This window comes from Nicotiana tomentosiformis, chromosome 11 (genome assembly GCF_000390325.3).
Source record: "Nicotiana tomentosiformis chromosome 11, ASM39032v3, whole genome shotgun sequence".
In the NCBI taxonomy this organism is placed as follows: domain Eukaryota; kingdom Viridiplantae; phylum Streptophyta; class Magnoliopsida; order Solanales; family Solanaceae; genus Nicotiana; species Nicotiana tomentosiformis.
Window position 1 is genome coordinate 38,203,727 of NC_090822.1, and position 21,541 is coordinate 38,225,267.

Below are 21,541 nucleotides of genomic sequence, written 5' to 3' on the forward strand. Positions count from 1 at the left end.
TCACTCTCAAACCTTCCCGAAATCAAACCAATCATCCCCGCAAGTCAGAAAACAACAAACAAACATACGGAAAGCATAAAATAGGGGAACATGGCACAACTACACAAACGACTGGTCGGGTCGATATATATATATATATATATATATATATATATTGTCTTCATCCCGTTGATAAGCCATGTTGATCCATAAAGGATATCACCCATTAATAAAATTAAAATAAAAAATATTTATATTATCTGTAATTATAATATCAATATTAAGAGTATGCACATCGAGTGAACTAGAAAATTTAATTTATGTAGTAAGTATAAAGATAAATTACCTTTACTTGGTCATGTTCTATACATTTATAATGTCTTGAATTTTTTGCAAGTATCGAAGAAAGGAACCAAACACCTGGGTGGTATGCAGGTATTATAATACCTAATTCATCCAATCAAACAAGCCCCAACATTATTTGCTACAAAGCTGTAATTTTAAGAAATTAGCTTAAGAAACAAATGGACTGAAATGGCAATTTTCGAAAATGACGGTACTGTTGTCAAGAAAATGTATAGCCAACACCAGTTTTTGTCGGAAATCTTGGTTTAGATCGTACAGGTCTGAGTAGTCTATCCAAATTAAGTGAAGTGGTTAATCACATTTAACGAGAAAAAAAAATAAACATAAGAAAAACCTCCAATTGAAAATAATAAACAAGTCAAAGTAGGTAGCTTAGTGAAAATGAAGTCTATTATCTTTATTGCTGCTTCTCCATTTGGATCCTTAAACAAACTATGGAATCTGCAACGAGTTGGATCCACTCTTTGTTGTTCTTCAGCTTCATTATTGCTTCTTTACATCTACTAGACAGACTGATTATCTCAAGTAAACTAACCACCGACCAAAATATCCAGCTGATCAAGAAGCAGCCTCAGCTGCCTCTGCATTTCAACTCTGATGGAACCTTCAAAATTCTGCAGGTTATAATAGGAACTTACTAGGAAAATTAGCTGAATTGATCAGCTGTTTGTTACTTTGTTGTAATTTTGTTTCAGTTTGATGGTTTTAGGTGGCGGATATGCACTACGGGAATGGGATGGTGACTCGGTGTAGAGATGTATTGGAGAGTGAGTTCAATTACTGTTCCGACCTCAACACTACTCAGTTCTTGAGGAAAATGATTGAGATTGAAAATCCAGACTTGATTGTATTTACTGGTAATAAGTTTAACTTTTCCCTTCTGTTAATAATCAGAGTTCAGAACTAAATCAAGTATGTATTTCTTATTGTTCTTTCCTTTTCGGAACCATAGGAAACTGTAACCTTTATGTATTGCCTTGACGTTATCTGAAGTAAGAAAAACACTTTCCTTTTCAGGGTGTTCACAGCAGAAGTTCTAATTTAAGATCAATTTTCAGTAACTTCCTGCCTTTCCCCAAATGGTATAATAGAGATTCAGAATATGCTAAATCTAGCGACCTAAGTAAATTACTGTCTTCTCACGTTATTGTTTATCGCATGTTTTCTTTGTAAATCAAACTCGGCCAAAGTAAAATTTAATTTCAATCATCTTTTATTAGTGAATTTACTTGTGTAAACCTTTCAAAGCCACTCCAGCTTAAGATGAAAATTATTTATGAAGATTTCTTAAAATTGTTGTTGGACCCCTATTGAATTGTGAAACTCTTTCCCTTCAATGAGCTGAACTGCTGAAGCAATATTTAGACTTAGGGCAGGGCCATTAGAATTTATCTATAGCCATCGCATTTAAGAGGTATGGGGTGATTTGTTAAGTACAATGTTGATAGATATAAAGTTCACTCAGAAAAATAAAATACTTTCAGGAAGACCAATAAAGTTTCATTATTACAGGATACGACGGTTTGTAGTTACGGATCTGATTATTATTGTTTTTCCAAGAGCAAGTTCCTCCTATTGTCTTCCAGTTGGATCTAATAATCAATACTTTTGGTTGTTAACAAACTTGGAGCAATTGATTAAGATTTGGGAAGATTGTCAATCACATTCAAAAACTAACTCGTGACTGAGAATGGGAACTAACTATGAAGCTCTCTCTGCTTAAAATATTAGCCTTGTGTTGTTTCAATCTCTCATCCTCTTTGCAGAACTTGATACAATTTAATCTTGCTCTCATATGTATGATTGTGTGTTGGTTCGTATACAGGTTGCAGGGTTAATCGTGTGGCTTTTGAGTCCTCATGTCTTGTACTGCCTTTTCCGTAGCCACAATATGGGATTAATTAAGAAACTAAACGAATAATAGGGTGTGCATGCTAAATATCATTAGGTGATAAAGGAGTATTATATTGCAGATAGCAAGTATTTGGTGGCAGCGAGACGGGGCTGAAGTTTCTAAATGAGAAAAAAAAATCTTGGAGAAAGTTAAAATAGGAAGGTATAACTTATGAGAGTAAGAGGAGGCAATGGTTGAAGGGTATAATTTACATAAGAGTACAAGCAGGGAATTGTAGGTTTAACGAGAAAATTGACACTGTGAAGGGGTGCATGATTACTTGCTGTCCATACAGTACCATAGACATAAAGGTTACTAATTTATTGTTAAAGCAACACCGAAGGTTCAAGCAAGGGATGTGGATTGAGTCCAAGTTCTGGACAAAGAGGGGGCCTTTGTGTTTTCATCTTTCCTAAATCGATCGATCAAGATCCCGGTGGCAATGTCGAAAGCGTGATAGACCGGGTCAAATTGAGGAGCTTGCGGTGGAAATAGGTTCCTGGCTCGTCAACCGAATGTCTCACCTAGAGACTCCCAACTTGAGTCCCAGAACCATAGCCATTCAACGGGATTCAAGAAATGCCAAGGCTCAAAGACCGCTAGGACATGGAACAGTACTTTAAGGCAATCAAGGTGAATTGTAAAAAATATCTAAGCCAAGCTATTGAATCCAAGCCTAGTGAAATCAATCCTCCAAGCCTAATCATACAGTGACAAACTTTTAAGGAACAGCCATAGAAAGGAAGTTAAACAAAGCTTATTTACAGCACTCACTATCGGTGATATATGAGTTTCTTCGTCGTTTACAGATTGAATTATGAGCACTCACCTTTCCTTTCTTTGGCTAGCCCAACCAAAACAAAATTAATTTTTATTTTTAATTAATAAAAAGAAAGTTAAGGTGTATTATGCTCGACAAAAAGTTACATAAAATCCACCCACACATGGTGTTTACACCAATCCAATGAATGCAACACAAGTATGTTTCATACACACATTTATCACTTAACCACGGATGTGTATTCTAATTTTAATTTTTAGCTTCTAAGATTAAATTGCTTGGTTTAATGGAAATATCCTGCGTATAAGTATTTAGCAAAGAGTTATATAGGTCATTTTTACGATTAAGTAATCCACATCTCAACATTTGCATTGATACTTGTGCAATCTCAGGAGAAAACTTTTCATTTACAACTAACAAATTATAATTGAAAAAACAAGAAAACAGACGTCCACAACCTATTTAAAACTTCTTATAATTTCACTGTCATGAGAAAACAGGTGATGAAGTTCACTTTCCTATCATTTTGCTTGTTAACACTTGAGTTTCATTGCATCCTGATGTGCACAGGCACTTCCAATCTTTTGGATCAAATTTGGGCCAGTTTAACTTGATTAGGTCATTGATCTATGATCTTTGCTATTTCGCTCTAGTCTCACTCAGTTATTTGAAGGGAGAACTTGTCAAAATCTGTTTTAGCTACATGGTGCTTCTTCTGTAAAGAATCCTTTGAATGATGTAGGGATGTACCCATGTCTTTGTTTAGGTTATCCTTGTGCAGGACATGGATGTTTTGGTTTAAATAATAGGTTATTTCATTTTAATTTGAAATATTCTAATGAGTCAATAATGTATGAAACTCTCATTTCTAATCTTATGGTGGCTGAGATTATAGAATTCTAATTTGCAAATATATTAGTGTAAAAGTCCAGGTGCATTCTTGTTGTGTGTTCATCTGTACTCTTTGTAAAGCTCACTTCACTTTGTTATACAGGAGATAACATCTTCGGAGCAAGTGCCACTGATGCTGCAGAATCTTTGTTTGAAGTTTTTGCTCCTGCTATACAATCCGAAATTCCATGGGCAGCAGTTTTAGGGAACCATGATCAAGAATCTACCATGAATCGTGAGGAACTTATGTATTTAATCTCCCTGATGGATTATTCTGTGTCACAAACCTTCCCATCAACCAAAGTTACCTCGGATCCAGTAAAACAGCACCCAATAACAAATATTGATGGATTTGGCAACTACAATCTTGAAGTGTGGGGTGCACCTGGCTCATACTTTAGTAACAGCAGCATTCTTAACCTATATTTTCTAGACAGTGGAGATAGAGCTGTTGTCAATGGAGTTCGGACTTATAACTGGATCAGGGAATCTCAACTAAGTTGGCTTCATGATATTTCTAAAAGATATCAGGTATTGTAATGGCAGACATTAGAAGGAAGCATATATGTTTTCTCTCTCTCTCTCTCTCTCTCTCTCTCTCTCTCTCTCTCTCTCTCTCTCTCTCTCTCTTTCACACGCACACACACACACACACATGTGTGCCTGTGTCCAGCATTAGCCTTCCATGTGCATGACTTAGTGATTCACTGCTCAGCATTCTATCTCAATTTTGCCATTTCATAGAACTTTCTGTTCTGTGTTTTCGTTAATTGTTTCTGCTCTGACGAGGTAGGTTTAGCCTATTCAGAATTTAGTAGTAACATTTTGCAGGTCAATACAATCACAGGGACAGCATTAGCCTTCCATGTGCATGACTTGGTGATTCACTGCTCAGCATTCTCCTTCCATGTCCACCATTAGCCTTCCATGTGCATGACTTAGTGATTCACTGCTCAGCATTCTATCCCAATTTTGCCATTTCTTAGAACTTTCTGTTCTGTGTTTTCATTAATTGTTTCTGCTCTGACGAGGTAGGTTTAGCCTATTCAGAATTTAGTAGTAACATTTTGCAGGTCAATACAATCACAGGGACAATGGAAGAATGCTGATCAATCAGTCGAGAGTTCTCTGCCAATGATGCATCCTGCACTAGCGTTTTTCCATATCCCGATTCCAGAAATTCGTCAAGGTCCCATAAAAGATATCGTTGGCACGGACCGGGAATATGTGGCATGTTCGTCAGTAAACTCCGGAGTTTTGAAGACCTTTGTCTCAATGGGAGATGTTAAGGCTGTTTTTATAGGTCATGATCATACTAATGATTTCTGTGGGAATCTAGAAGGTATATGGTTTTGCTACGGTGGATGCTTTGGATATCATGGTTATGGTGTAGCTGGATGGCCTAGAAGAGCAAGGGTTATACAGGCAGAACTTGGAAAGGGAAAAGAGTTGTGGATGGGTGTGGAGAAGATCAGAACATGGAAACGACTTGATGATGGTGTACTGACCAAGTTTGATGAGCAAGTCTTGTGGGACAGACAATCATTAGCATGGAAGTATCAGGTATAGACTGTTCTTTCTGTTGGTTTTCTTAATTGCTTTCTCAGCCTTTTTGCTAAGATATTCTCCCTCTGTCCTGATTGATGTGGCGGTGTTTGACTCGGCAAGGAGTTTAAGAAAGAAAGCAAGACTTTTGAAACTTGTGGTCTAGAACAAACCATAGATATTTATGTGGCTGTAAATCAATTCATTGAGGGTAAAGTAGGAATTCTAAAGATAAATTGTTTTTAAATAAGAAAAGGTGACATTCTTTTTGGGACTGACTAAAAAGGAAAGAGTGCCCCATAAATTCGGACGGCAGGAGTAATGTATCTGATTTGTGTTTTTTGTCTTTTTTCTTTTCATCTTGCTGTAGGTAGGATATATTTCCGTCCAGAATTGCAGTTACCTTTTGTAAACATGCATGGATGATATGTTATATCTTATGAATGATTGAGATTGAAGTGCTTTAAGCTTTCAGAAAGTAGCACTAGGCTTTTAAGGCTTTTGTGGGTCGCACTTGAGCTGTTCTAAAAGAGAGAAAACTAGAAGTGCTGTGAATCCCTGGCCAAATAGATACTTCATAATTTGTGGTCTAGAGAGGTTCCACTTTAATAGGGTACCTAAAAGCATGGGGCCAGAACAAAGAAGGAAAAAGAACAAATTGTTGCAGTTATGATCTTTGTTATATAGAGTCGTTTATGGGTGTGTACCCGATCCTACACAGATGTAAGATGTGCAAGTATGTGATACACAAGGATGTGCACCATTTTTTCTAGTATTTAGTGTAATTGAGAAATATCGCAGAGTCAATACCTGTATGACACCCGTTTGACGCCATTACATCAAGACCCATGAAGGATCTAATTAACAACGGTCGTGGTAGTTAAGACATCCCTTTATAGCATTTTTGTGCCTGTTGATTAGGAACTTGTACATCGTTATGGATGATTTACCTTATTAAAAGTTCAGTCAGTTTATTGCTAAGTTGCTCGGACACGGGCGTCGGTGTCCGACACCCTATGGGTCACAAATGACGACACGAACCTGTATGCGTCGTCAAATTACAGTTTCGACCTCGTTTGCCCGGTTTTGAGCGGATCTAGGGGTCGGATCCTTTGAGATGTAAATTCTAAGATACGGGGATACGGATCCTTAGTACAGATATGGGTGGGGGGATCTGGCCAAAAATAATTCAAAAATATAAAAATATCTCTAATGTATGAGAAATTTTGTGGAAGACTCACGTATAGCTTGTAAAGTGTGGATTTCTTTTCTTTTTTTCCCTCAAATTGTAGATAAGTAAATGATTGATTTCCTAGATAAGGTATGCTATTTTCTTCAAATTTACCCTAGTTTTGGTTCTGATTTTGGGAATCAAATTGTATCTCGTCTCGAATGTTTTCGTCTGTCGTGGTCAAAGTACCCAAAATTGTTTGACCAAATCCGGTACGAATGTCATATTCACACCCATACTAGTGTCGTGTCGACATGGGTGCGGCACCTAAACTGCTGTGTCGGAGCAACTTAGGTTTATTATTCTTTTTAACTTTGCTCGTATCTTTTAATCAGAAAACAATTAATGTATCTATACTTTTAAACATTTAAAATTTTAGAGATGGTAAAGGAGTAGAAGGAAAACCAAGGCACAAGTTAATCTTATCTGATTTAAATCTTATCTCTTAAATCTTATCTGATTTATTCATTTATTTGTTAATTTATGGGAAGCAAGCTAGAATTTGATACAGAAGCAGTATTTCTTAACTAGTCTTCTTTGCATAACAACAACTACTACTTCTGCGCCTCTACGCAAAACTAGTTGGATTAGCTATATGAATCCTCTTCAGTAATTATGCTTCATTTGGACCCTTTCCATTCTGCTACTCAATAATGTCTTTTTAAACAGATTAGAATTCTATAAAATTAGAATTCTCTAGTTCTGCTACTTAATAGTTTGTCTATTTTAGGACAGACTAGAATTCCGTAAAAACCAGAAATTCACTGCATCTCACGCCTATGTCTACAGTTCGTCAGTTCCTACACTCTCAAACCAAATAGAGAAAAGTCATGTCAAACACCGACCAAAAACTCCTATCAAGCACTGGATGCTAGTGCGAGTGTGCCAATAACAACTAACCCTAATCCCAACTGGTTGATATGCCTATACAGGTACATTGCTTCCTAAGTCCGTAGGGACAAGTATTCTTTGCATTTGAAAATTTAAAAGTGATTCAATCCCATGAGTGAGTTTTTAGAAAGTTTCAACACTAATTACCTCTAATCCAACTTGATTACATCATAGCATTTAGTATTCTTTTTTATTTTTTTCATTTTGCCTTAAATTCACATCTTCAGTTTAAATAAGTAACACGGTATAAGCATGCAACTTTACATATTGTTTGGTACAGAAAGTCTTCCCATTCGGAACACTTGGTAAGCGTACTTTTCAACTAAGCATATCAGAATAGATCTCAAGGGTCTAGAGAACTATTAATCTCCTTCATCCTTCCAAACATTCCGTCTTGAGTCTGACTGACCTAACTATTAAGTTATCAGCCTCTTTGAATCTTCATTAGCAGAATTTTTTGTGAATAACTCAAGTTAAAGTCACGAGAGAGCTCTTCTTTATCTTCGATCCACTTTATCAGATCTCACGTTTGGTACCATGGGTGATTGATTATTAAATTAATGTTATCAGGTTGGTGATTTTCATCACTTGGAGGGGGGTAATTAGTGGTTGTTTTTTTATGATAGGGGTGGTACGGAAAGCGGGTGAGTGGATAGGGAGAAGCTGCTCAAGGGAGAATTGAAGATGATTGATAATCAGTATGAATGTATATGGACAAAGTAATCTAGGAGAAGCATTGGAGGGTGAAGTTGGAAAACAGAACAAGAGGAGATCACTCTTGGTAGAGGCGGATGGAGCTTATATATTATGAACCCATTAATTTTAAATCCTATATCTGCCTCTACTCTTGGGAATAGGAAAAGTTTGTCTATGAAAAGCCAAGAGTTGATCCACATTTGAAATATTATTTAAAAGAAAAGAAAGAACCTTGACAAAGTTTGGTTCAAAAGCCGCCTGAGCCACCTTATCCGTGTATGAACCTTGACGAATGACGAAGTCATTTAAAACTCGTGAATGTCTGCTACACTGTGATGAACAAGTGAAATTGAGAGGTTAAAGAAGGTAGGATCTATGGTCAGCGGAAAATTTCTTTTCTGTCTCATATATAATTTGGCTTGCTAAACTATGGCTTCAGTCAGATTAAGATCTTTTCATGAGAAACAAATGTGAATTGTAAGTCTAAGGCACCATATGTTCATCATTCTCGATGGAAACTGATTAATGATTATGTTACAATTGTTTCTCGAATAAAAAAGCAGTAAAATTAGATTATTTCGCAATAATTCCCCTTTTTCTCCATTGCTTTTCTTCTTCTTTGGGGACTGGAAGGGTGTTCTCCTTTTTTCTTTTTCCCGAGAGGATTTACAAGCACTTACCTCCCACTATTGTTTTCATTTGCAGGATTGACTCGATATGGTCGATGTACGTTTTTGCAATTTTTTAGCTGGCTCTTGATTTGGTTGATATTTCCACGTAAAACCCTTTGCAGTTTGAGGGGAATTTATTTCAATTATGTAACAGTTTGAGTTGTAATGTCCAAGCCTTGCAATATTGCTGCAAGAGTAGGCTAGAGAGTTGTAACTGTGTTGTTGTGAACAAAAGAATTAGTATCAAGTCTGTTCCACGTTTTACGCTGATTTGACAGAGCACACTTCTTTCAACTAACTTACTGGAGGTTTATGGCAGGTTGCTCTTTTACCATAAGTAATGTCTAAAACATTTGCCTAAAATTGTGTGTGTGTGTGGGGGGGGGGGGGGGGGGTTATGTTACATGAGTTTTATAACTTAACTGTATTGGTGGAAAAAAAATATATGACACGTGGAGGAATGAATGTTAACAGGTGGCATTTGGATAAAAGCAATAAACAGGAATGATGAGGCGTGGTTAAAACACCCGTGGGGTTGTTTGCAAAGATATCGTATCTGACAATCGGGAAAGAAAAGATAGTCATGGGATGCATGAAGACTACAAAAGGGGAAGATTCATTGATGGTTAGGAATATGGGGAAAAAATTAGCATAATCCCTGATTATATGCGATTGTCTATTATTACCATAATTGTTATGGAATAATTTGAGTAACGGGCAATTAATGCAGTTAATGTTAGTAACGGACAAGAATTAAGTGAGGAAAGCCGTTACATATTGTATCTTTATATAAACTTCCCTTTCCATATTTTGTACAAGAATCAAGGAATTTACAAATATATGCAATCAGTTTTTTACTCTTATTTTCTTGCTTGATTGAAGATTCTTACTCTCAATTCTTGGAAGAAAGCTGCGATAATTAATAAGATTTCCTTTCCTTTACTCATTGACTATTTAGCTTCTATTATTTCTAGTTCTCGTATATTTAGAAAAGTGAAATAAAATTGGTTATTAGAAACCCGATTTATTTTTATATTTGCTTTGACTACTGAAATTATTTTTTGGTTAAACAAATTGGTTCCGTTACAGGGAATTTAATAATTTTTTTACTTTCTGTATTTTATCTTTAGCAACAAAATATGTCTACGACTAATGAAATTATTCAGGTGGGTGAAGAAGAACAAGTAAGACAACAAGGTGGAATTTCACCACACCATACACCCACGACTACTCCACAACGTTCACAAAAAAATTCATCTGAAAGATCTGCTAATTGTAACGCTAGCCAGCAAATTGACGAACCAACAAATGAGCAAGATAATTTGAAACAATTTATCGCTCAACAGATTGGTGAAGCTTTGTGTGCATTTGCAAGTGGATTACCAAGTATTGTATAGGCTCTACCACCAGTGAATACAACTGTTGAAAACCCTCATTTGGGTTTGGAAAACTTAGGAAGTGGTGAAATACAAAATAATTCGGAGCCGGAGAGTCAGGTATACCAAATAATTCTAATTTATAAAATTTGGTACTAACTTTGCAGAAGCAACTCAAGGAACAAAATGAGCGGATAGAGTAGATACTAGGAGTACCACCCATGATTAACGGAGTGGATATTGACAAGTATTCGCAACAACCTTGGAAGCCGAGTGCATCACCATTGCCAATTCCCATGAAGTTCAAGATACCTTATATCCCTAAATATAATGGAACTACTGACCTGCGAGATCATGTTACCGCATTTACTACAGGAGTCAAGTGCAATGATTTAACCAAGCAGAAAATCAAATCTATGTTGGTGAAAAAATTTGGCGAAACCCTCACAAAAGGCGCATTAACTTGGTATTCACTCTTACCTGAAAATTTTATTGATTCTTTTGCTGAGCTTGCAGATTCATTTATTAAAGTACATTCGGGAGCTAAAAAAGTAGAAAAGAGGATGGAAGATATCTTCAAAGTAAAATAAGGAAGTACATAATTGCTCAGGGAATTCGTAGATTGATTCCAGTAGGAGAGAATGATGTTACCACGTGTACCTAATAATTGGGCAGCTATGGCATTTGAAAGTAATTTGAATGAGAAAATCTCAGAAGCCATGAGAAGATTAAAAGAAAGCCTGCGAGAGTTCGGGAGTCTGAGCTCTTCTCCCAGCCTAAGAGACAGCTAGTGCCATAGGAAATACTCCGGCCAGGGCCACACTCTCCATGAGTCCAACCAGGCGGAATAGAGCATCCGGAAGTACAGGAGTAGCAATGAATCTCTCCGGGACCTGAGCGGGTCTAACTAGTGCGATCTGAACAAGGATCTCCTCCTCATGCTCTAGCCGAGGATTTGTAATGGGTGTTGCTGCACGTGCTCTAGACTGAGCTCTGCCTGTGCTTCGGCCCCAACCTCGGCCCCGGCCCCTACCCCTGGTAGTGGCTGCAACAGGGGGCTCTGGCTCCTTCCCGACTGTAGATATTGTGCGTGTTCTCACCATCTGCGAGAGAACAAAAATAGAATGGCTCAAACTTCAGTTGTAGAATAAAGTCGCACGATAGAGAGAAAAAAAAGTGGAATTTTCCTAAAGCTCTATAGCCTCTTGAAGATAAGTACAGACGTCTCTGTACCGATCCTCCAGACTCTGCTAAGCTTACTCATGACTCGTGATACCTAGGCAACCTAGTACTCTAATACTAACTAGTCACGACCCGGAATCTCAACCTCAGGATCGTGATGGCGTCTAATATTTCACTTTCTAGGCAAGCCAACGTTAGTTAATTACTTAACCAGTTTTAAAAATTTAAATCAAAACATTAATAATAATAACTTGTGATAGTCTGAAATAGATATGATAAATACCATGTAGCGTAGTCTAAACATATCCCAGAAATCTGGAGTCACGAATACATGAGCATCTAGAGTACTACAGATAAAGTTTGAACAACAATACAACTGTTTGAAATAAGGTAAACAGTAAAGACAGAGTGGAAGGGGACTTCAGGGACTGCGAATACCAGCAGCTCTACCTCAAGTCTCCTGCTGAATGCCAGTCCGATCAAGATCTTTTCTACATGCCGTTGGGACCAACACCAGTATCTGAAGGCCAAGAATCACAATGGGGACTGCTGGTGCCTCAACTGGTCCCACCGGCTCAACCACATCTAGTACATGCTCGTGAGCTTGAGCAACGGGTGGCTCCATAGGTGCTGCTCTAGCTATAGTACGAACCAAACCTCAGCCTCTACTGTGGCCCCGGCCTCTCGCAGTCCTAGCTGGTGGTACTGGTGGTCATCCGCCTGATTTGGTCGCACGTGTCCTCACCATCTGTGAGAGAATAAAAGAGTCAAGTTCAAATTATTGGAAGTAACTAATCTGTACAACAAGAATACAAGAAAGTGAAGTTTTTTAACAGTTCGGTAGCTTCTCGAAGATAAGTACAGACGTCTCTGTATTGATCCGCAAGACTCTACTAAACTTGCTCATGACTCGTAATACCTACCTAGGGTTCTGATACCAACTTGCCATGACTCAAAATCCTAATCCGTCGTGATGGCGCCTAACATACCGGCTAGGCAAGCCGAAACATAACAATAAAGAACCAGAAATACATAAATTATAGAAATAACATAAGTTTGAAACCTCAACGTAATAAAGTACTGCCAATACATGGTAAATTTCCGAGAAACTAGTAAATACGGAGTCACGAGCTCTACTACGAAATACAAGTCTGAAAAACTAAATAATAATACTATTTGAACTGAAACAATAGTACATAAGAAAAGACAAGTCAAACTGCGGCCAAGGATGCAGATCTACCTCACCTCTCGATGATCAGTCCAACAAAAAAATCTACTGCTGATAATAATTGGTCCCCATACCTGAATCTGTATAATTAAGTGTAGAGTGTAGTATGAGTACAACCGACCTAATGTACTCAATAAGTATCGTAACTAACATCGATGAGGTAAAAGAAGCACGAATTATAAATGATACTAGCTATAACCTGTACAATCTCATCATTTTAACAGGTACAGAACAATAATGAAATCAAATCATGAAACACAAGAAGAAGCATTTGTATGTGTAAGTGTACAGTTACTCAAATACTTTGTTCAGTCAATGTTCAGCATATAGAGATGATATGCAGTTAAATCAAGTAATTAACCACGGAAATTGTATGTAAAGATGAAATGCAAAATCCAAGCAAACACTGGCCAGAATTCCTCAACCTTTCCATATCCGTACCATACCATTGATCAGTTTTCCTCAATATTCGCACGTACACTATCAAGAGAGAAACATGAGAGGATGACCCTAGGGGGATGAATCCATATCCACATGCAAGCACGACCAATTCAACGTGCTACCAGCCCGGCGTTATCACGTGCTCAATATCATAATTCGCTCGGCGTAGTCACATGAATAACAGTACAATCTGCACGGCGTGGTCACAGGCATATCAACATAATTCGTCTGGCGTGGTCACAGGCATAACAACATAATCCGCTCGGTGTGGTCACAAGCATAAAAACATACTCCGCTCGGCGTGGTCACGGGAATAACAGTACAATCCGCCTAGCATGGTCACAAGCATCCCGTCCAAATTATATCACAGAGAAGCAAATATACAAAAATACATGTATATGATGAATGAATAACAGATCTCATACTCGTGGATATAAGTGACATGCTGAAGTGTAGGAATGTGTATAGTGTGCTATCATAGCTCAAACCGGCTACTTCATCACAGAGATAACAATTATCAAGTTCATTCAGAGATTTAGCCTCTATGTAACCTCAAACATGGCCCAAATAATTCACAACAAGGTTACAAATATAAGAAACATTATATCTTAAAGCATAACAGTAAATTCTAGGAATATCATAGCCTAAGTACTACCCGAGCATGGATAAATACTCCAGTGTTAGCACATGGGCTCAAACCACACACATGTGCGCACCTATAGCACGTAGCTATCACGAATAATTTAGGCAACTAGTGCCTCAACCAAGTTTAGATAAGATACTTACCTCAAGCAAGTCAAATTACTTCTCTAACAAACCCTTCACGCGTGTATCAACCTCCAGAAGGCTCGAATCTAGCCAAAATAATGTAATACTATCAATAAAAGCCATAGGAATTGATTCTAAATGATAAATCTAAGATCTTTAACTAAAATCAAAAAGTCAACCCAAAACGTCAACCCCGGGCTCGCACCTTGGAACCCGACAAAATTCACAAAATTGAAACACCATTCGATTACGAGTCCAGCCATACCAAAATCATTTAATTCCGACCTCAACTCGACCTTCAAATCCCACATTTTTTATTTTTGAAAAGTTTCCACAAAATCCCCCATTTCTTCACTTTAATTCACTAATTAGATACTAAAAACAAAGATGGAATCATGAAATAATAACAAGTCAGAGTCAAAAATATTTACCCCGATCCAAATCTTGAAAATTTCCTCCAAAATCACCCAAAACCGAGCTCTACAACTCAAAATATGAAATAATATCCTAACCCTCAATTTGGGTTTTTATCAATCTGCCCAATTACCCGCGTCACGATCGCGAAGAACAAAAATAATCTCAGCCCTCAAATAGCCTACGTGAACGCGAACATCCAGTCGCGAACACGATGCTCACCTGCCATGCCCCTACCCGAACGCGGGCTCCTCTACGCGATCGCGTAAGCCTGACGCCTAACGCCCCCAGCTGACCTCTCCTCTACGCGAACGCGTGAACCTTCTCACGTCCACGATGACCTGAGACTCACAAAGCTACATGAATGCGAGCCTACTATCATGAATGCGAAGCACAAATTTCTAGCTGCCAATAACAACTTTTCGCGACTGCGTCCCTATCTTCGCGATCACGAAAGAGGAAACCAGATACCAGAAATCAACAACTCCTCTAAGTCCAAATGAGTCTGAACTTGATCCGGAACACACTCAAGCCCCCCAGGACCCCATCCAAACATACCAACAGGTCCTAAAATATGATATGAATTTAGTCGAATCCTCAAATCACATCAAACAACATCTAAATCACGAATCACACCCCAATTCAAGCCTGATGAACAAATGAACTTCCAACTTCTAAAACTAATGCCGAATCATACCAAACCAACTCAAATTGACCTCAAATTTTGTACACAAGTCATAAATGACACAACGGGCCTACTCCAACTCCCGAAACAAAAATCTGAGCCCAGCATCAATAAAGTGAACTCTCGGTCAAACTTCTCAACCTCCTAACCTTCAACTTTCTACCTTTCGTCAATTCAAGCCAAAACGACCTACGGACCGCCAAATCAACATTCGGACATACTCCTAAATTCAAAATCACCATACGAAGCTATTGAAACCATCAAAACTTTATTCCGGAGTCGTCTACACAAAAGTTAAACTCCGATCAACTCTTTCAACTTAAGCTTCCAACCTTGGGACTAAGTGTCCCAAATCACTTTGAAACATCCCCGAAACCAAACCAACCACATCTGCAATTCACATAACCATAAATGAACATGGAAGAAGCAATAAATAGGAGAACGGGACTACAATACTCAAAACAACCCGCCGGGTCGTCACACCCGGCAAGTCAAGTAACCATAATACATATATATAAAGCATCAAATAGGGGATACGGGACCGAAATACTCAAAACGACCGGCCGGATCATTAAACCTAGAAGTAGTTAAATATTCCGCATCTGCTTAGATACTTAAATTTCTGCTATGTTTGTGATGATGGAAAGATTTTTGTTGCTGTGCATTTGCAGGCATAAAGCCAAGATTTGCAGATCCGGCTTTTAATTGGTCAGGTTTGCAGTTTAAAAGGCGAAAGATAGTAGAATCCCAGGAATTCTGTAGTTTCATTGTTATAAGTCATATGTAGTTTGATATACGCTGAAGATCAGTTTGTTTCACGTTGAGATTTAGATTTTAGGTAGATGTACTTTGATGATGGATTCAAGGGTGGCTATTCATGTAGTAGCACACTTTGTTGATACAAGTTTCATTGCGAAATGTTAATTCTGCAAAAATCAGAACTGAAGTGGCTATAAGTGTAACTGTTTGATTCTTATTAATTTAGAGTTCAAGTGAAAACAGATTTTGTGAAGAGTGAATGACACAGTTATCCACAAAAATAAAACTATTTATCTTTACCTACTCATTTGTTTTTTTACTCATCAAACTAATTACATTTCCTACCCATAGTAGTTTTTGTGGGAAATTTTCTCTTTTTGTCCAATTCTTTTTTATTTCTATGCTTCTTTTCTTTTTTCTCGTTTTCTTCTTATTTTTTTCTTTTTTCTCTTTTTCTATTCATTTATTTTTGCCCAAATCATATTATTGTTATTTTTACCATAACTTATTTCACACTCAATTTTGACTCCTTTATTTTTTTTCTTTATTTTTTTCTTTATTTCTTGTTCCTTTTCTAATTCCATTTTACTCTTTTTTCTTTTATTTTCTTTATTTCTTGTTCCTTTTCTAATTTCATTTAACTTCTTTTTTTTATATTCTTTTTCTCTTCATAATCTAATTTCATTTACTGTTTTCACTATTTTTTATTATTCTTGTTTTTATACAATAAGAAAAAATAATTGATATAGTAAATATTTGTTCACCTTTTTTTAATATAACTAGTATAATATACCTTTTGTCTTTTTTTTATTTTTTAATTCAATTATTAAACTAAAATAATATTAGTTGTCACTTGATCTAATTCACTGAATATCACACTGACTGCTGGTGAGCACCATAAATTACATAATCAGATTCTAAGAATCAACACATGATTGGCATGCAAACTTTGATCTCCTTCCCTTCAAATATCAGTACACACTCTCCCATATGATACCAATATATCATATAACTATACCAAAAAAATATAGCATATGATACCAATATGGCATATAACTATACCAATATGACATATAACTATAAAAAATACAGCTAAAACAACAAAAAATATGTTCAAACTACTATATGATACCAATATGGCATATAACTATACCAACATGGTAAACAATTTTACTTGTTAATTCCCGGAAACTATATGACTATACTACTATTACATAACACACATGCATAAAGAGAGAAATAAAAAAATAGTATACCACATATTAATATAATAAAGTATTTCAAGATATTGTACTATATTATTATTATTAAAAAAAATTAAATAGTGTACAAATTAAATGCAGCTAATACAGCCAAAAAATAATTCAACTAGCATATGATACCAATATAGTATATAGCTATACTAATAGGGTATATAGTTGTACGGGGTCGTTTCAACAACTGCGTATAACTATAAAAACTATTACATAATACACAAAATCTATGTCCATTGGTACAAGAAAATCCAACACAGCAAAACATGATCATATAAATTATTTCAGAATAGAATTCACTTAAAAATGTAGCTAAAACAACCAAAAAATATTCCAACTATCATATGATACCAATATGACATATAATTATACCAATAGGGTATACAGTTCTACTAATTAATTCCAGGTAACTATATATGATTATACTACTATTACATAATACACATGCATAAAGAGAAAAATCAAAAAATAGTGTACCACATATTAATATAATAATATATTTTAAGATATTGTACTATAATACTATTATATAAAACAAAAGCATAAGGAAAAAATCAAAATGATTACATAATACACATGCATAAAGGAAAATTAAAACAAATTTAAGATACTGTACTATTCTACTATTACTAAAAAATCAAACAATGTACCAATTAAATGTAGCTAATACAACCAAAAAATATTTCAACTAACATATGATACCAGCATAGTATATAGCTATACCAATAGGGTATACAATTGTACGCAAAGAGTTTAAAAAAGATTTTTTAATTCAATTATTAAACTGAAATAATATCAATTGTCAATAAAAATTTCAAAAAATTCTAAAAGGACCTAATTGTAAAAGTATACCATTACATTATATAGTATACTATAATAGTATATCATTGGAGTGAACTGTATACTAAAATAGTATACAATATATCATTTTGGTATACAATACAAATTCTTCTTCTCTAGTTCAACACAAACACTATTGAATTAACCAAAATGGTTTATAATATGTTATTTTGGTATACAGAGGATTAGTTCATTCTTTCAAAAAAAAATTTAGTAGTATCCTATTGTAGTTAATTATATACTCTTGAATTAATTATTGTATACCAATACAGTATACAATATACTATTTTGGTATACAGTACCAATCTGTCTTTTTTGCTAGTTCAACTCAATTTCAACCCAAAATTTAAAAATCCACTCTAAAATCTTCACCAAATTGACTCGGAATATAGCCACATCCTCCAATTAACATTTCGAACATATCCGATCAGAATCGGATCAAAATAATCACTAACTCAACAAACCCAATTTATGAGTTTCAAGCTTCAAGGTCTTCCAATGGCAGATTAATGTTTTGCAGAAGTCAGAAGTTTTGGAATTCAAATCATATAATAAAACAGAACGAAAAAAAGATTTGTATTTTCAATTTGCCCCTCATGCTGGGTAAAAGCGTAAAGCAAATTAAAAGGGAAAAGGCAAGTGAATTTACGGGTAATAAGTTTAGATTGCCTAGGTAGAAGTTGTAATTAATCTCCAAATGGGCAAATCCGGGTAAATATTTTGGGAGTGATAGGCATTTAGTGTTATTTTCTCTTTTGTGAATGCTGAGTTGTAATTGATTTTATTAGTGGCCATGCCTGCAATAATTTTGTATACTTTTCATAATTAAATTCATAATTAAAACTGCAAATATGATGCAATAAACTTGTGGATATGAACTTTAAAAGGGCTTGATCTCCAAAGTTGTCAAGTCCAAGACGAGGCAAAGGCCATGTGGGCCTTGTTCATATGGGCCGAAACTCGTCTGGATCCTTGCGAGCCCAATGGCTCCATGACCTGTTAACAGGCCTAGATTCTGCGCACTTAGTTTGTGGCCCAATGCTGCTGCACAAAGGCAACTCGGACAGGTTTTAAATAAATAAAGCATGCATTTTATATCAATATGATTAAATGATTACATTTGCCTTCATTATAACCTCTCAGTCTTCAGCAACCTCTTTCAAATTCAAGATGAACAAACTTTAGTGTTAAGCCTAACTTAAAGCTCATGAATTGCGTTTGCCCTCACTCCAATAATTTGCCAGTGTTTCTTCGTTAATTTTGTCAAGCAATAAACACTTTAGTAACGTAACTATCTACTTAATCCTAAGTATGGGTTCTTTATATAAGACATTGGCAAGAATGAACATCTTTGTAGCCCAATAATGCAATTGGCCTCTTTTTAAATATTTCTAGATAACTAAAACCTATACTCTTTCCACAATAATATCCATAACTTTGGCCTTATAATAATCCCAAATTTTTTTTAGGAAAATAACTCATATTCACAAGCATGCTTTTAGGTGCGTATAATAATTTATCATAGTTATGGGTACGATTTTCTTGGCATAACTGTGATACGTAATTGCAAAGTTTAAGTGCGCATTTATGCGACTTGATCCATCAACTTCAAACTATAATAAGGATGTTATTAATCATGTGTACACAGGGGTAACCCGATTTTTTACATATACAACATAACAAATGCACGTACGCGTGGCTTGTTCAAGATAAATTCCATAATTTCTTAAATAAGCAATTAAAAGCGGTATAAAAGTGGAAAGGCATAAAATTCCTAAAACATAGAAATCTGGATTAATTAAGCCAAGCGTAATTTGTTAAGCGACCGTGCTAAAACCACGAAACTCGGAGAGTACCTCACACCTTCTCCCCGGATAACAGAATTTATTACCCGGTCTTCTGTGTTCACGGACCTCGGAGTCAAAAAAATTTCTTGAATAGGGATTTTGAAAATTGGTGACTTGGAACACCGAAATCAAATAATTCTAAGTTGCAACTCCTTAAAATTAATACAATCAATCCCCTTTCAAATAATGTCACTTAAATCAGAAAAACTCATTTGCCTGTCCCTCAAAAATAAGGTATGACATGGGTCGATTGTACTCATACTACACTTATGCACCTTGTCTGCAAATCTTGGAGCTGAACTACTATGGATGACGAAGTCTTGCATTGAAATTGTAAATGCGATCGAGATTCAAGCTACCATTTGTTCATCGTAGTTTAGGACTTCATTTCTGGTTATGTAAAATTCAAACAGATGTTGTATTTATTCTTCGTACCAGCTTTGTAAATAAATCCTAGTGACTCATGACTAGTACTACTAGTCCTTGGGATATTTGTATGGATTTTCACCTTCTTTTATTATTTATCGATGATCCTTCACTCGAGTTGTGTTATTGGCTATTTTTCTTACCTAGCATTGTGTACAGGTAAAATTGGGGGCAAAGTTTTCCCCGATTTCCCGATAAGGAAATAAAATGGAAGCACAGTTCGACGCGACTACAAGCAAGGTCGAAGGACCCCTTGTATCGGAACTCGGGAGGAGTGAACGATGTATACGGGATCAGACACGGCAAAATAACGGACCCGGACCGAGTAAAGTTTCGAGACCACGGGAAAAGGGAGAATGGTTATGCATGACAAGTAGGGAGCCGTAATATTCGCCCTCAACCGGATATTACGGCGCGAATACCGTCTAATATCAACTGTGAATTGGCATTTACCGAAAAAAGAAGATTTTTACCTTATTTAACCTTGTACTAGGACTGAAATTCCCCTACTATATAAAGGGGAGGGTTTCTTCTATTTTTACATGTTGTTGACACGCAAATCATAGAAATAAAAGTTTATTTTTGTCTTCTAACTATTATTCAAAGTGTTCTTTAGCTACTCTCTTCTTTAATCGCAACCGAGCTTATATCGAGGGTCCAATCGAAGGCTGAATTTCAGTGTTAAACTTGAGATCAGGCTTGATCATCACATTACGATTGGTTTGATCGGTCATTTTTTCTTTAATTTAATTACTTGTTATTCTTAGATCATTCGTATTGAATTAAATCACATATACTTTAAACCGCGTATAAATTTAATTGTTACTCATTTTCGAGGGTAAACGGTTTGGCGCCCACCGTGGGGCTAAGAATAATAGTGGTGATTTGATATGAATCTCCATAACATACCCTGTTTTACGCTTGTTCTTTGAAGTTTTGATTCCAGGTTAGCTTAAGGATGTCAAATTCTCAATCTACTCACTTGAAAATTAAAGTTGAGTCAGGCCATCACGGCGAGAACAATAATGTGATACCTAGCAATGATGTGCCCCATGTCGATCCCAATGGTGTCCCAACAGCCGTCCCGGTTGATGCTAACTGAGTGGTTGCAATCAACATCAATCTACCAACTGACCTCAAAAACAACGTTCGCAGGGGACCCCGACCAGCGGCTCGGGAGGCGCCCGAAGGTGAAGGTGATGGGGTGAGCCTGCGGTTGATTTTTGAAATGTTGCAAGATAAGCAAGCAGCTATAGCGTAATTACATAACCATAGCCATGCCCCTAAGAAGGTCGATCCCGAGCAGTCCCGGGAAAATACTCGAAGGGATGACCAAGTTTCCATGGAACCGGGTGAATTCGGGCCCGGGGAAACTTC

At 36.4% G+C, this 21,541-nt stretch overlaps 1 protein-coding gene across 5 annotated transcripts; it reads left to right on the plus strand.

Moving 5' to 3' along the window:
- The first annotated feature begins 628 nt into the window (after positions 1–628).
- On the plus strand, positions 629–9,808 carry LOC104085610 (probable inactive purple acid phosphatase 28). 5 transcript variants are annotated; one of them, XM_009589689.4, is made up of 6 exons: positions 629–965; positions 1,055–1,202; positions 4,015–4,442; positions 4,743–4,790; positions 5,001–5,474; positions 9,420–9,808. In XM_009589689.4, the coding sequence occupies exons 1-6, from the start codon at positions 780–782 to the stop codon at positions 9,432–9,434; spliced, it is 1,299 nt and encodes a 432-aa protein (XP_009587984.1). In that variant the 5' UTR covers positions 629–779; the 3' UTR covers positions 9,435–9,808. The 5 variants fall into 5 exon arrangements, with proteins under 5 accessions (XP_009587984.1, XP_009587983.1, XP_009587985.1 ...); XM_009589688.4 differs by lacking the exon at positions 9,420–9,808 and adding an exon at positions 8,205–8,504; XM_009589690.4 differs by lacking the exon at positions 9,420–9,808 and adding an exon at positions 8,980–9,215 and having other exon boundaries at positions 635–965.
- Positions 9,809–21,541: the final 11,733 nt, after the last annotated feature.